Here is a 14,523-nt window from a genome sequence, read left to right as displayed (position 1 = left end):
GAGAAAGGTTAAAATGGGAGGTGGATCAGAAGGTGGGAGGAAAGGGAACACGTGAGACAATGGAGAAGGCTGAGGGAAAACAGCGTGGGAGTGTGAAGGGAAGGTGAAGTGGGATGTAACTGGCAGCTCAGGCTGGTTCTTTGCAGAGAGTACAAGTACTCTGCAGATCAGTTGCCTAGTCTACACTTGCCTTCACCAATGTGGAGGAGATTATATTGGGAGTACTGAATGGAGTACATGAGATTGGCAGAGGTGCATATGTATCTTTTGCTCACCTGAAGGGCTTTCCAGCATCTGCAATCTCTTGTGTCTCCTGTATATTTGCTGAGAGTGATCTACAAAGTTTAGATCCTTTTGTACATCAATAGGTCATGCTCTCTTCTCGCTGCTGACATATAGAAGCCTCAGGACTCACACAACTTGGTTCAGGAACTTATTACCCCTCAACCATCAGGTTTTTGAACCAACATCACTTGCCCCATCACTGAACTGCTCCCACAACCTATGGACTCAATTTCAAGGACTCTTCATCTCATGTTCTCAATATTTATTGTTTGTTTATTTATTACTATTCTTTCTTTCTTTTTGTATTTGCATAGTTTGTTGTCCTTTGAGCAAAAATTAGCGGGAAGTTAGAGGACTGGGAAGCTTTTAAATACTAGCAGAAGGCAACTAAAAAATCATTAAGAAGGTAAACATGGAATATGAAAGCAAGTTAGCCAATAATGTTAACAAGGATGCCAAAAGTGAAAAGAGAGGCGAGAGTGGATATCAAATTGCTGAAAAAATTATGCTGGAGAGGTAGTAATGGGGGACAAAGAAAATGGCATACGAACCAAATAAGTATTTTGCTCAACAAACAACACGAAGGGTCTCAGCCTGAAACGTCGACTGTACCTCTTCCTAGAGATGTTGCCTGGCCTGCTGCGTTCACCAGCAACTTTGATGTGTGTTGCTAAGTATTTTGCTTCATCTTCACTGTGGAAGACACTAGCAGTATGGTGGAAGTTCCAGGTGTCAGGGGTCATGAAATGTGTGAAGTTACCATTACTAGGGAGAAGGTTCTTGGGAAACTGAAAGGTCTGAAGGTAGATGAGTCACCTGGACCAGATGGTGTATTCCCCAGGTTCTGAAAGAGGTGGCTGAAGAAATTGTGGAGGCATTAGTGATGATCTTTCAAGAAATACTAGATTCCGGAATGGTTCTGGAAGACAGGAAAATTGCAAATGTCGCTCCACTCTTCAAGAAGTGAAAGAGGCAGCAGAAAGGGAATTATAGGCCAGTTAGTCTGACCTGATGGTTGGGAAGATGTTAGAGTTGATTGTTAATGATGTGGTTTCAGGGTGCTTGAAGGCACATGATAAAGTAGGCCGTAGTCAGCATGGTTTCCTCAAGGGAAAATCTTGCCTGACAAATCTGTTGAAATTCTTTGAAGAAATAACAAGCAGGATAGACAAAGGAGAATCAGTTATCATGTACTTGGATTTTCAGAAGGCCTTTGACAAGGTGCCACACATGAGGCAGCTTAACAAGCTATGAGCCCATGGTATTACAGTCAAGATTTGAGCATGGATAAAGCAGTGACTGATTGGCAGGAGGCAAGGAGTGGGAATAAAGGGAGCCTTTTCTAGTTGGCTGCCAGTGACTAGTGGTGTTCCTCGGGTCTGTGTTGGGACCGATTCTTTGTACATTATATGTCAATGATTTGGATGATGGAATTGATGGCTTTGTTACAAAGTTTGCAGATGATATAAAGATAGGTGGACAGGCAGGCAATTTTGAGGAAGTAGAGAGGCTGCAGAGGACTCAGACAGATTAGGAGAATGGGCGAAGGGGTAGCAGATGGCATATAGTGTTGAGAAGTGTATGATCATGCACTTTGGTAGAAGAAATGAAAGGGGTGACTATTTTCTAAATGGAGAGAAAATACAAAAATCTGAGGTGCAAAGGGATTTTGGGGTCCTTGTGCAGGATTCCCTAAAGGTTCATTTGCAAGTTCAGTCTGGTGAGGAAGGCACATGCGATATTAGCATAGATATGGCCCTTGTGGCTAAAGGGATCGGGGGTATGGAGAGAAGGCAGGTACAGGGTTCTGGGTTGGATGATCAGTCATGATCATACTGAATGGCGGTGCAGGCTCGAAGGGCCGAATGGCCTACTCCTGCACCTATTTTCTATGTTTCTATTCATTTCAAGAGGACTGGAATATAAAAGCAAGGATGAAATGTTGAGACTTTATAAAGCACTGTTGAGAGCTGATTTGCAGTATCGTGAGCAGCTTTGGGCCCCTTAGCTCAGAAAGGATGTGCTGAAGCTGGAGAGGGTTCAAAGGAGGTTCACAAAAATGATTCCAGGATTAAACGGCTTGTCACATGAAGAGCGTTTTATGGCTCTGGGCCTGTATTCACTGGAGTTCAGAAGAATGAGAGGTGACCTAATTGCAACCTACCCGATGTTGAAAGTCCTTGATAGAGTGGATGTGGAGATGTTTCCTATGATGAAAGTGTCTAAGACCAGAGGATACAGCTTCAGAATAGAGGGATGTCCCTTTAGAACAGAGATGAGGAGGAATTTCTTTAGCCAGAGAGTAGTGAATATGTGGAATTTGTTGCCACTGGCAGCTGTAGAGGCCAAGTGTTTATATATATTTAAGGCAGGAAGTTGATAGGATTCTCGATTGGTCAGGGCACGAAGGGATATGGGGAGAAGGCAGGAGATTGGGTCTGAGAGAAAAAATGGATCAGCCATGATGAAATGAAGGAGCAGACTCAATGGGCCAAATGGTCTAATTCTGCTCCTAGTAGCTTATGGCCTTCTAGTCTTATTAATCGCTGGTGAGGGGAATAGATTCTGGCAGTTTACACTCATATTCTTATATACCTAGTAATATATATTAGCCTCTTCCACTCTGAAAAAAAGCAGGCCTTGCTTTTTCCATCTCTCCTCGGACACATTTCAAAATTTCCCCCCCTTCTTACTTTTTTGCTAAGGCAATCCCAGTTAATTTTGGGAAATTGAAATCCCCATTACTATAATCCTTTTTTTTTTTATTACATTCTCTGTACTATTGGCTTCGTGTCTAATCCCTTATCTGCTTTGGACTTTTAGGTGGTCTGTAATACACCCTCAACGAAGTGACAATACCCTTGTTGTTCTTAATTTCCATTTGAGGAGTTGCCTTGGACATTGAGACTGCTCAAGTGAATACCATTTTCAATGTCACATGGCTTTCCCTATATCTATAATGTTCTCCACTCCATAATTCCTGAAATATTCAATGTTCTCTTCTTCATTTTTTCTTCAATGCCTTTGAGTTGAAAATCCTACAATAGGTAGTGGATTCTGCCCAGTAGATCACCGGTAAAACTCTCCCAACCACTGAACACATCTACATGAAAAGCAGCATCCATCATCAAAGATCCTCACCAGCCAGGCCATGCTCTTTTCTCATTGCTGACATCAGGTAAAAGTGCAGGTGCCTCAGGACTCTCACCACTAGGTTCAAGAACAGTTACTACCCCTCAACCATCAAGCTCTTGAAAAGGGGATTGCTACACCAGACATCCCACCCTGCAAAAACTCATTTCAGGGAGGTCTCAACCGGAAGTCTCAACCTCATAGGAGTCTGTGTCAATGAATTTGTTAATTTTGCAAGACATCAGATTCACAAGTGTTTTGTGAGACAGCTGACTTTTGAATTCTGTCTTAATGTGCCATGTTCACAATAGCTGCTGTCTTGGTTGACGAGCAGGCATGGTTTTTTTTGCTATTTCTGAGTCAGGAAACATTTTCCTGAATAGCTTGCCTGTGTGCTTACGCACCTGGAATGGCAGGTTATGCTCAACGATGAAAGATGTAAAGTACACCTCAGCTCTAGTGACCTTCTCTGTCAGACTTTAGTTTTCTGCTGAAAAGAATTGTGAAATACTTGAGCAGCCTTCCCTGCGCTTAGCCTCCCTAATATGTTGTGGACCCTAAAAGAAATAAAAGCATAAAAGGTGTATCCTTATTACAGGTGTGTGCCGCTTAACGTCCATTCGGACAATGTCTGATCACATATATGTCCGTGTTATATGTGTGTGTGTGTGCGCGCGCCTCTCTCTCTCTCACACACACACACACACACACCCTGCAATAGTCGGGATCAGAACTTACTTTTTTACATCGAATTGAGGGATTTTAAATGAGTGGTTTAGAAGTTCTGTATCTTCAAGTTCAAGTTTATTGTCATCTGGCTGATTGTCCACAAATGAAACAACCTCTGTCCGTACCACAGTGTAGCCACAATACATATATCACACACACCACATAAAACAATATAATGTCATATTATTTAATAAAATGTAATTCAAATGCTTATCAAGTGCGCAGCACAGGTAAACAGTTCGCTGGGCCGGGTATTTATTAAAATCGGTTTTTCTTCTGGCCTCGGTGTACCTGTAAGTGGAAGTGTTTCAGGAAGAAAAACCTGAAGAATTTGCTTGCTGCAAGCGTGTTTTTAAAGATGTCTTAGCAGACGATTTTGGAATTTCGCTCCAACTTAAACCCCGCTGTAATCCCCTTTAAGACGCCAACGCGCTCCGCCATATTGGACAGCCTCGCATAGTCAGGTTGTCACTGCCAGCCTTGGGAATTTCTTCGCCAGGCTTTTGTATGTCATCACCAATAGATGTCCGGATGATTTCACCATCATTACAGACGGCAGTAACTGAACTGATGGAATATGGTGGGGGGGGGGAGGGAGGGACGGAGGGAGGGGGGGAAGAGAGAGAGAGAGAGAGAGATCGACCGACTGTAAAGCCCGCCCACAGAGAAAACTGATAGGTCTACTTAGCACAAAGAGAGATCAAGCGGGATTCATTCATTTTCTTTCTTTCTCTTATTTCCCTCTCTCTCTCTCTCTCTCTCTCTAAAAAATCGATTTCTGGGATATTGTATATAATTTGCGGGCATCAGGGAGCCACTATCGATATGCCGGAGACTCCCGGAACTCCCGGGAGTGGTGGGATGTCTGCTACACTCATTTAAGGACTCTTGTTATATTGTTATTTCATGCTGATTATTTATTACTATTTATTTATATTCTCATTTGTACAGTTTGTTTATAGTTAACATTTCCTGATGTTTTCAGTTACTCTTCTATAGATTTGCTAAGTATTCCCCCAGCAAAAGAATCTCAGAGTTGTATGTGGTGACATGTATGTACTCTGATAATAAATTTACTTTGACTTTTAATAATTTAATTGCTTTATCATTGGTGGTTATGTTTCTAATGTTAACATTTTTGAGCATGAAATCTGTGCAAGTAATCCCTTCAATATTTTCATCCACAACTTCTCATTTATTTGGAAACAGAACAGTATCAATCAAAAAGTATGTTGATTATTTGAGAACTTAGCTTTTGATATGTTCTGACCAATTTCTTACCTAATTGTTTAGGCTTGCGCTTTCTAGTTCGACTTTGTACAGATATGGGGCTGAATGAGGTTCAGGAATATGCCACGAGACTGAAGAAAGTTGAGAAACAGAAGGAATTAAGAGAACAGGTGAGATAAGGTGCATGCAGCAAAGACATTTTTTATATTAGATTCATATCAATTACTTGATCTGAGTGCACTATTGTCAAAATATCTAACCCATTATACATCTAAATAAAATGCATGCAACAGTAATACCTAATGTGGTATCTAGGTACCTATCTAGGTAAGTTCAGAAAACCATTTCCTGGATTAGTGTGATATTTTTGTTTTTCCTCAAATAATTCTTATGAGTTTGATTACTAGATTGTCACCATATTTATCTAATACCTGCTGGGAACTTTGTTGAAACTATCCTGAAGCTATTGCAACCTCCAGTAACAAATGCTGAGGGATACAATTATAAAGATGCTTTATAAAGAGAAGCTGATGTTACTGTCATTTTACCTCTAAACTTTAAACCTAACAGTGCATCTTTTATGTTTCAATCTGAGAAATAAATTTAAATTCTGAAATGGAATAAATTTGCTTAACAATTCCAAATTTGCCTTCCCTATGCAATTTTTTTCAAGGTTTAATATTTCCAGTTCACAAGTGTAAAAGAGAATGAAATAACTGTTGTTCAATAATTTTTATTTCCAAGTTGATAATTTATGACCATTTTGTCAGCTACGTATATATTCCATGTGCATGTGATACTCATGTTCCTATGAAATATTTTGAAATCTCAGCATATGTGGAGAAGTTCAAACTTGTGTTTACCTGTAATTATGTTTTTACAACAGCGTGTTAAATCTGGCAGAGATAGCAGTGCTCGTGGACGTAGAGAGGGGAGTGCTGGTAGTGGTAGGTACCCCAGACTATTTTTCGATTGAAGCTGAATAATTTAGATCGTATGATGTTTCTTTCGTCCTTTAACTTTAAATCCATGTGGTAAAGGAACTTCTTCACTTACTGGTTTTGGCAAAAAAGATATGAAATAGGGAAGTGTTGCTACTACCAATGAGAACCTTTCAACTAAATTAATCCACTTCCTTATCCAAGTCAAAGATCAGGAGTCCCAGAACAGATCCCTACAGAAAACTACTGGTCATCAACTTCCAGGCAGATTATTCTCTATCGATTATCATCCTCTGCCTTCTATGGGCAAGCCAATTCAGTACCACACGCCCAGATTTCCCTGGATCCCATGCCTTCTAACTTTTGAATTAGACTACCATGGAGAATTTTGTCAAATGAGTTATTAAAAACCATTTACACCGCATCCACTGCTCTGCCTTAATCGATTTGTCTTGTCACTTTTCTCAAAGAATTCAGTCAGGTTTGTAAGGCATGACCTGTCCCTCACAAAGTCACACTGACTAACCCTAATCAGACCTTGCTTCTCCAGATGCTTGTAAATCCGGTCTCTAAGAATACTCTTCAATAGATCAATACTCCACACAAGATAATCACCAAAAGGCACAGCAATTTCTTGCTTCCTGTGGTAACCTGAGGTATATCCCATCCAGTCCTGGGAAACTGTCTATCCTAAAGTTTTTTTTTTGAAAGTTCCAGCATATCATCTTTCTTAACATTGACATGTTCCGGTATATTAGCCTTTTCTACACTGCCCTCACATTCATCTAGGTCCCTTTCCTTGGTGAATACTTAAGCAAAGTATTCATTCATCTGACTCCAGGTAAGTTTTCTCTTTTATCACTGATTGATTATGCCCTCATGCTAGATGATATGCTGCTCTCCACATAGCGTAGAATACATTAGGGGTTTCTTTAATTCTACTCACCAAGGCCTTCACATCTCCTTCTAGCTCTCCATTGTCCCTTCCTGGCTACCTTATAACTCTCAAGGGTCCTGTCTGATCCTTGCTTCCTAAATTTTTAAGTATGCTTTCATTTATTATCAAAGAATGTGTACAGTATACATCCAGAAATACTTGGTCTTTGCAGACATCCACAAAAAACAGAAGAACCCCAAAAGAATGAATGACAGAAAAATGTTTTGTGTGTTGTTCATTCTTTTGGGGTTCTTCTGTTTATGGTTCCTTCTTCCTCTTGTCAACCATGGTTCCTTCACCCTACCATCTTTTCCCTGCTTCAATGGGACAAACCTATCCAGAATCCCATGCATGTGATCATAAAACATAAGAGTAGAATTAGATAGATAAATGCATAGATATACTTTATTGATCCCGAGGGAAATTGGGTTTCGTTACAGCTGCACCAACCAAGAATAGAGCATAAGTATAGCATTACAAAAACCACAAACAATCAAACAACAATATGCAAACTATGCCAGATGGAAATAAGTCCAGGACCAGCCTATTGACTCAGGGTGTCTGACCCTCCACGGGAAGAGCTGCAAAGTTCGATGGCCATGGGCAGAAACAACCTCCCATGATGCCCAGTGTTGTATCTCAGTGGAATATGGCTGGAGTTCAACAGCAAGAAGTTCAATATCCGGTCTACAAACATGTTCCTCGATCGTAATATGACCAGGATTGCACCATCCATTGTTAACCAGAACAGCAAGCCCCCAACTCCTTCACACTTACCGCTCTCAGTGCACTTCCAGTTAGGCCATTCGATCCATCAAGTTTGCCCCACCATTCCTTCACAGCTGATTTATTATCCCTCTCAACCTCATTCTCCTGCTTTCTCTCCGTAACCTTTGACATCTTGTGTAATTAAGAACATGTCAACCTCTGCTTTAAATATACCCAATGACTTGGCCTCCACAGCCATTGGTGGCAATGAATTCCACAGATTCACCACACTCTGGCTAAAGAAATTCCTCCTCATGTCTGTCCTGCATGGATGCTCCTCTATTCTGAGGCTGTGCCCTTTGTTTCTAGACTTTCCCATTGTAGGAAACATCCTCTCCACATGCACCCTTTCAAGCTTTTCAATATTTGACAGGTTTCAATGAGATCTTCCCTCATTCTTCTAAACCCCAGTGAGTACAGGCCCAGAGCCATCAACTCCTCGTATGTTAACCTGTTCATTGCTGGAATCATTCTCATGAATCTCCTCTGAACCTTCTCCAATGCCAGCATATCTTTTCTTAGGTCAGAGGTGTACATTTCCCTAAGTACATCTGTTCCCATTTACACCATTCCTCCCTAATAGAATCATTATACTGTCTGTCTGCTCTTAATCCCTACCTCCTTAACCTTGCTTCCTCTTCTTTTGAAACATCTAAAGCCCAGAGCATCCAGTAGCCATTTCTGCTGTTGTGATAGCCAAGTCTCTGTAGTGGCCGCAACATCCTCGTTCCATGCACTAAATTCATCACCATTGTTCCTAATACTACTTGCATTAAAATAGACACATTTCAACCCATGCAATTGACTGCAATTATCCTTTTTCCACTGCCTATCCTTCCATGCAGTGCCTCAAACTTTACACCAACTGTTCCACTCTGACCTATTATGTTAGTTCCCATCCTCCTAACAACCTAGTTTAAAAACTTCCCAAAACCCTCTAGCAACCTTCCTGCAAAGACAATGGTCCCCGTCACGATCAGGTGGTGTAACCTGTCCTTTTTTGTACAGACCATCCATTCTCCAAAAGAGATCTCGTTGATTTTGTATTCCTAATGAACAGAATTGTGCATCTCAAACATATTTCAGTTTGTGAATTATTCTGCAGGACTATGCCAAGAGAAGAAAATATAGTGAAAATACAAGTTTTTAATGTTATATAGATGGTTCTTAACTTCTATTCAGATTCCATCGTACCAACTATCACAAAACTTGTGAAAACTAATAACGCATTTTTTTTTACTACTTTCACTTCCTCAAACTTATAAAATCAATTTATTCATAAATTATGCTGAAAATTGGTTACTCTTTTGGTTATGTTAGGCACAATACGAATTCAGCTCAAAACACTGACTTCCTCGTATGAAGCAGGAAAGGATATTCTTACTTTTCTTAGATGGTGATTTTTTTTTTTCCCCTACCATTGATACTGCCCTCACCCACATCTCCTCCATTTCATGGACATCCACACTCACCCCTTCTTCCTGCCACCTTAGCAGGGATAGAGCTCCTCTCATCCTCACTTACCACCCAAGAGCATCCGCATCCAACACGTCATTCTCCGCAACTTCCGTCATCGTCCTCAGGATCCTATCACCAAACTCATCTTTACCTGCTTTTGTGAGCTACTTTTCTTAGAGTTATTTATAAAAATATTTTGAAACAGATCTTAATTTGCAGCTGATTTAAGGATTCACACCAGTTTGAGTTTCTGTCTCCCCACAGAGTTCTGCACTGTTCAGAACCTTTTAAGAATGATGACTTGACTTTTATTTGCTTATGTGATCTCCTGTTATATTCTAATTTGTTCTATTGAATTTCAAAAGAACAATTTTATAAGCACTAATGAAGTTGTATTTCATACACTGTCTCCTCAAACTGTTGTAATTCTTCAATTTCACATTTAGACCATACAACTTAGGAGCAGAAATAGCCCATCTGGCTCATCAGGTCTGTTTTGCCATTCAGTCATGACTGATTATTTCTCCTCACAACCTCATTCTCATGACTTATCCCCATAACCTTTGACACCCTTACTGATCAGTAACCTGTCAATCTCTTCCTTAAATGTACCCATTGACTTTGCCTGCACAGTTTTCTGTGGCGATGACTTGCCTCTGGCTGCTAAAGAAATTCCTCCTCATCTCTGTTCCAAAGGGATGCCTATTTATTTTCTTAACACTGTCTGTTACTACAAATTTGTATGTGTATTTTATTTCAGACTTTCCTGCTATTTTTTTTTTCAGAAAATGGACAAAATAGTTATGTTAGTAGTGCCAAAGGAGAAAGGTTGAGTGCAAAGTTGAGGACACTACCAGGAGTTAATGACCCTTATGAAACCAGCACCAATAAAGATATAGGTAAGTGCATGGCTATTTTCCTTAAATCATATGCTGTCTTTTCCACTTATTGTTAGAGAAAGATGTCTTGTATTTTACCATCCAGGTGAAGATTGTTTTACAGTATTGTTGTATCCAAAACAAGCAGTGAAGCACAGAAAGTATGAGTAGATCTGCTCCATCTTCAATGCAATCATGGCTTATAATCCATTCCAGTAACCTCTAGCATTAAGAAAAGTATCCATCTTTCATTTGAATACATTTAATAACAAAACCATGTCTGGTAAGCTGGTTCACAAATTTATGCTGCTTAACTGGAACAAAAATTGGATAAGTTATTGGAGGCAGTGGTGGATGAATATTTTTCTGATTGGAAGTCTATGTTGTACCACAGTCATCAGTGCTGGGAATTTTGATATTTGTGAATGTAAGAGTTTGTTAAGTTTCTGGATGACTCAAAAATTGGTGCCGAGGAAGGTTGTCTAAGGCTACAGCAGAATATAGATCAGTTGGAAAGCTGGATGGAGCTTAATTTAATGGATGGAGATTAATTCTTACAAACGATGTATTTTGATAAGTCAAATGGCAGTAGGAGATGTATAGTAAATGACAGGAAACTAAGGAATGTTGATGGAGAGATCTAAGGGTCCAAGTCCATTGTTCTCAGAAAGTGGCAGTAGAGCTAGGTGGGGTGGGGAAAAAACATAATATGGCAAGCCTGCCTTCATAATCAGGACAAAAAATATGTTAGGATATTTTGTTGCAATTTTACAACACTGGTTAGATCACACCTTGAATATTGTACGCAGTTCTGGAAACTATCAGAAAGATGGAATTGCGCTGGAGAGAATGCAGAGGACAATCATCAAGATATTGCCTAGATTTGAGTTCGTTGATTATAGGAAGAGATTAAATAGGCTGAGCTAATCAATCTCTCCCTATAACCAAAGTCCTCCATCTTATTGGGGGAAAAAAAATGCAAGGAAGTCTGAAATAAATTTTTTTTTAAATACAAATTTGTGTTTTAACTAGAGCTCAGGTGGCTGAGGGGTGAACTGATAGAAGAGTATCAAAGTTCAAAGTAAATTTATTATCAAAGAACATGTGTCACCATAAAACCCTGAGATTCATTTTCTTATGGGCAATCACAGTAGATACAAAAAACCCCACAATAGAATCAATGGAAGACCACACCCAACAGGACAGACAAATAACCAGTGTGCAAAAGACACTGTGCAAGTACAAAAGAATGAATAATAATAAATATTGTGAACATGAGATGAAAAGTCCTCGAAAGTGAGTCCATAGGTTGTGGGAACAGTTCAGTGTTGGGGTGAATGAAGTTATCCTTCTGGTTCAAGAGTTTGATGGTTGAGGGATATTAACTATTCCTGAACCTGGTGGTGTGGGTCCTGAAGCCCCTGTACCACCTTCCTGATGGCACCCAATGACCCCCTCCACCTCTGAATCCTCCGATGAGAAGTGGCTCATGGACGTCCAGTTTCCTTCTCCTGCAGTCAATAATCATCTCCTTGATCTTGCTGACAGAGACAGGTGGTTGAGGTGGCACCACTCAGCCAGATTTTCAATCTCCCTCCCATATGCTAATACAAGATTATGAGAGGCACACACAGGTTAGCTGTTCAACAACTTTCCCCATGGTAGGGAGTGTCAAAAACAAGAGGGTATGGTGGGAGGAGAGAGTTTTATTGGGGATCTGAGGAGCAAGTTTTTTTAAATATAGGTTGATTGATATCTGGTCTGCATTGTCAGGAAGTGGTGGAATTAGAATAATTTAAGATCAGTTAGACAGACACTTAAGTAGGTAAAGATTTGATAATGTGGGTAAATGGAATAGTGTATTTGGGAAGGAATGTTAGCATGAATATTGGCAGAATATTCAGGCCTAATTGACCCAATTTCCCTTGCTGCCCCCTGTTGGTGTACTGAGGGTTTGTGCTGGATCATGGGCTGCAAAAATCAAATGAGGTTATAACATGTAATTAGGGAGGGAATCATATTGTATACTTGCCATTATTACAAAGAAGCTACAATATAAAAGTAAGTCTTTGAGATTGTGTAGGTCTTTGTAAGATATTATGGAGTAAAAATAATGCTTTGTCCACCACCTGAGACGACACAGTCACTGATGAAGCAGCATGGATTGACCAATTGAAAGAAATAGTTGGACTGGGCCAGATATATTCCATCCACATGTAAAAAGTGCAAAAAATAGTTGTTAGAAGCTGCATAACTCTTAACATTGCTAGACAAAATAGATTGGGGAGAACAGTAGTAATAACTTCAGAGCCCAGTACCTCAGGATACAGAGTATGGCATTTAGAACTGAGATCAGGCAAAATATCTTCACCCACCGAATAGCATACCTACAGAAATCATAATCTTGATCTTTGCTGAATTTGGTGTTTAGAGTTATGTTGCACAGCATAGAAACGAGGCTTACCACATTTATGCTAACCTGTATCTGATTCCACTACTTCCTCTGGCAATGCAATTCAGGTATCAATCAACTTAAATTTTAAAAATCTTGCTCCTCAGATTCCCCATGAAGCACCCACCCTCTCTTAAAATGATACCTCTTGCTTTTGATACCCCTACAATGGGGGAAAATGTTTGACTATTTAACCTGTATGTGCCTCTCATTTTAATTTCTGCACTTAAGAAAGGATATACTTGAGTAAGTAGTGTTGATTCAACAGACACCCAAGCTGCCTCTATGAGAAATTAAATAAGACCTGCTTGTACCCATAAGTTTATAAGAGTGGGAGACAATCTGATTTTTAAGACAGGTGTAAAGTATTCTGAAAGAATGGATAATTTAGATGACAAGGCTGCTTTCTTCAGTAGTATAGTCCAGAACTGGGGCCAGGGCTCAATAATTATTAAAGGATTGGCCACTCATGACAGAAATTTCATTAAAGAATCCTTTACCTCAGCAGATGCTCAGTTCTTTATTCAGTGTTGGCATCAGTAAATTTTGGACATAATGAGCTGATCAGACAGCAAAGTGCAGTCAGCAGTGACCCTATTGAACTGTAGAACAGGCACCAATAGCTCTAAGATCACCTACCATCAACTTTAAAAGTACTGCATATACTCAAATGTATTACTGTATATTTCAGCCTATGAAGTCCTTGATTGCTCTAAGCAAAGCAATCCAATCAGTTCAATTCTCTCTTCCACCCCTTCCCCCCTAATCTCCCATGACTACGCAACTTGATCTCTCACAGATTCCAAACAATTTACCACTTTGTTACTAATTTGACAGAAGGTCAAATTACAAACAGCAATTATTCTATCTGTCTGTAGAATTGACATGACTCCCATAACCTTCAATTGCTTTTTGTAATATAGATGCATCATACGTGGATCCACTTGGACCACAAATTGAACGGCCCAAAACTGCAGCTCGTAAACGCATTGAAGAAGATGAATTTGCAGATGAAGAACTAGGAGATGATTTGTTACCAGAGTGATGACTGCAGTCTCCAAATAGAAAACAAACAAATTAAATCAGTCAATATTAAAATAGCTATTTCCTTTATTTTGCTTAAAATGTAGTATTTATTTGTAATTAATTATAAATGTAAATATGTTTGATATTTCAGATTTGTAATTTTTGTAAGGTTATTTAGCATCTTATGGGTTCATGTATATTTAAAGATTGACTAAAATCTGTAATTGTTATTATTGTATTTGATTATCACTATTGCATGATTATCCAATAATCCTAGATATTAAATATTTAGGATTGAAGAGATGTGACAATTTGTTTACTGTAAAAAAAAATCTACCACCACCTTGTGCATTTTTGATAATAAATTTAACTATTAAAATCAAAATTGGTAGATGGACCTGTAGCTTTATAATTATTAACCGGCTCTTAAATTTTTAAAAAATTGATCCATTTAAATAGCACACACAAAATGCTGGTGGAACACAGCAGGCCGGACAGCATCCATAGGAAGAAGCACAGTCGACGTTTCAGGCTTACTATCTCTTCTTTCAGTTAGTCCTGACGAAGGGTCTCGGCCTCCACCAGCATTTTGTGTGAGTTGCTTGAATTTCCAGCATCTGCAGATTTCCTCATGTTTCCATTCAAATAGCTCAGAATCACTAGATACTGTGATCTCTGTTTATGTTG

At 39.5% G+C, this 14,523-nt stretch overlaps 1 protein-coding gene across 1 annotated transcript in view; it reads left to right on the top strand.

The window, feature by feature from the left end:
* ift88 (intraflagellar transport 88 homolog) overlaps positions 1-14,208 on the top strand; it is an 82,684-nt gene extending 68,476 nt beyond the window's left edge. The window contains exons 23-26 of the mRNA XM_072263068.1: positions 5,440-5,546; positions 6,263-6,323; positions 10,266-10,379; positions 13,734-14,208. Of these exons, the coding sequence (XP_072119169.1) occupies positions 5,440-5,546; positions 6,263-6,323; positions 10,266-10,379; positions 13,734-13,855 (404 nt within the window). The 3' untranslated portion in view covers positions 13,856-14,208. The remainder of the gene's footprint in view (positions 1-5,439; positions 5,547-6,262; positions 6,324-10,265; positions 10,380-13,733) is intronic.
* Positions 14,209-14,523: the final 315 nt, after the last annotated feature.

The sequence above is a fragment of the Mobula birostris genome, chromosome 7, assembly GCF_030028105.1.
Source record: "Mobula birostris isolate sMobBir1 chromosome 7, sMobBir1.hap1, whole genome shotgun sequence".
Lineage (NCBI taxonomy): Eukaryota > Metazoa > Chordata > Chondrichthyes > Myliobatiformes > Myliobatidae > Mobula > Mobula birostris.
The sequence above is the reverse complement of the archived record's forward strand: the minus strand, read 5'-3'. Positions and strand labels throughout refer to the sequence as shown.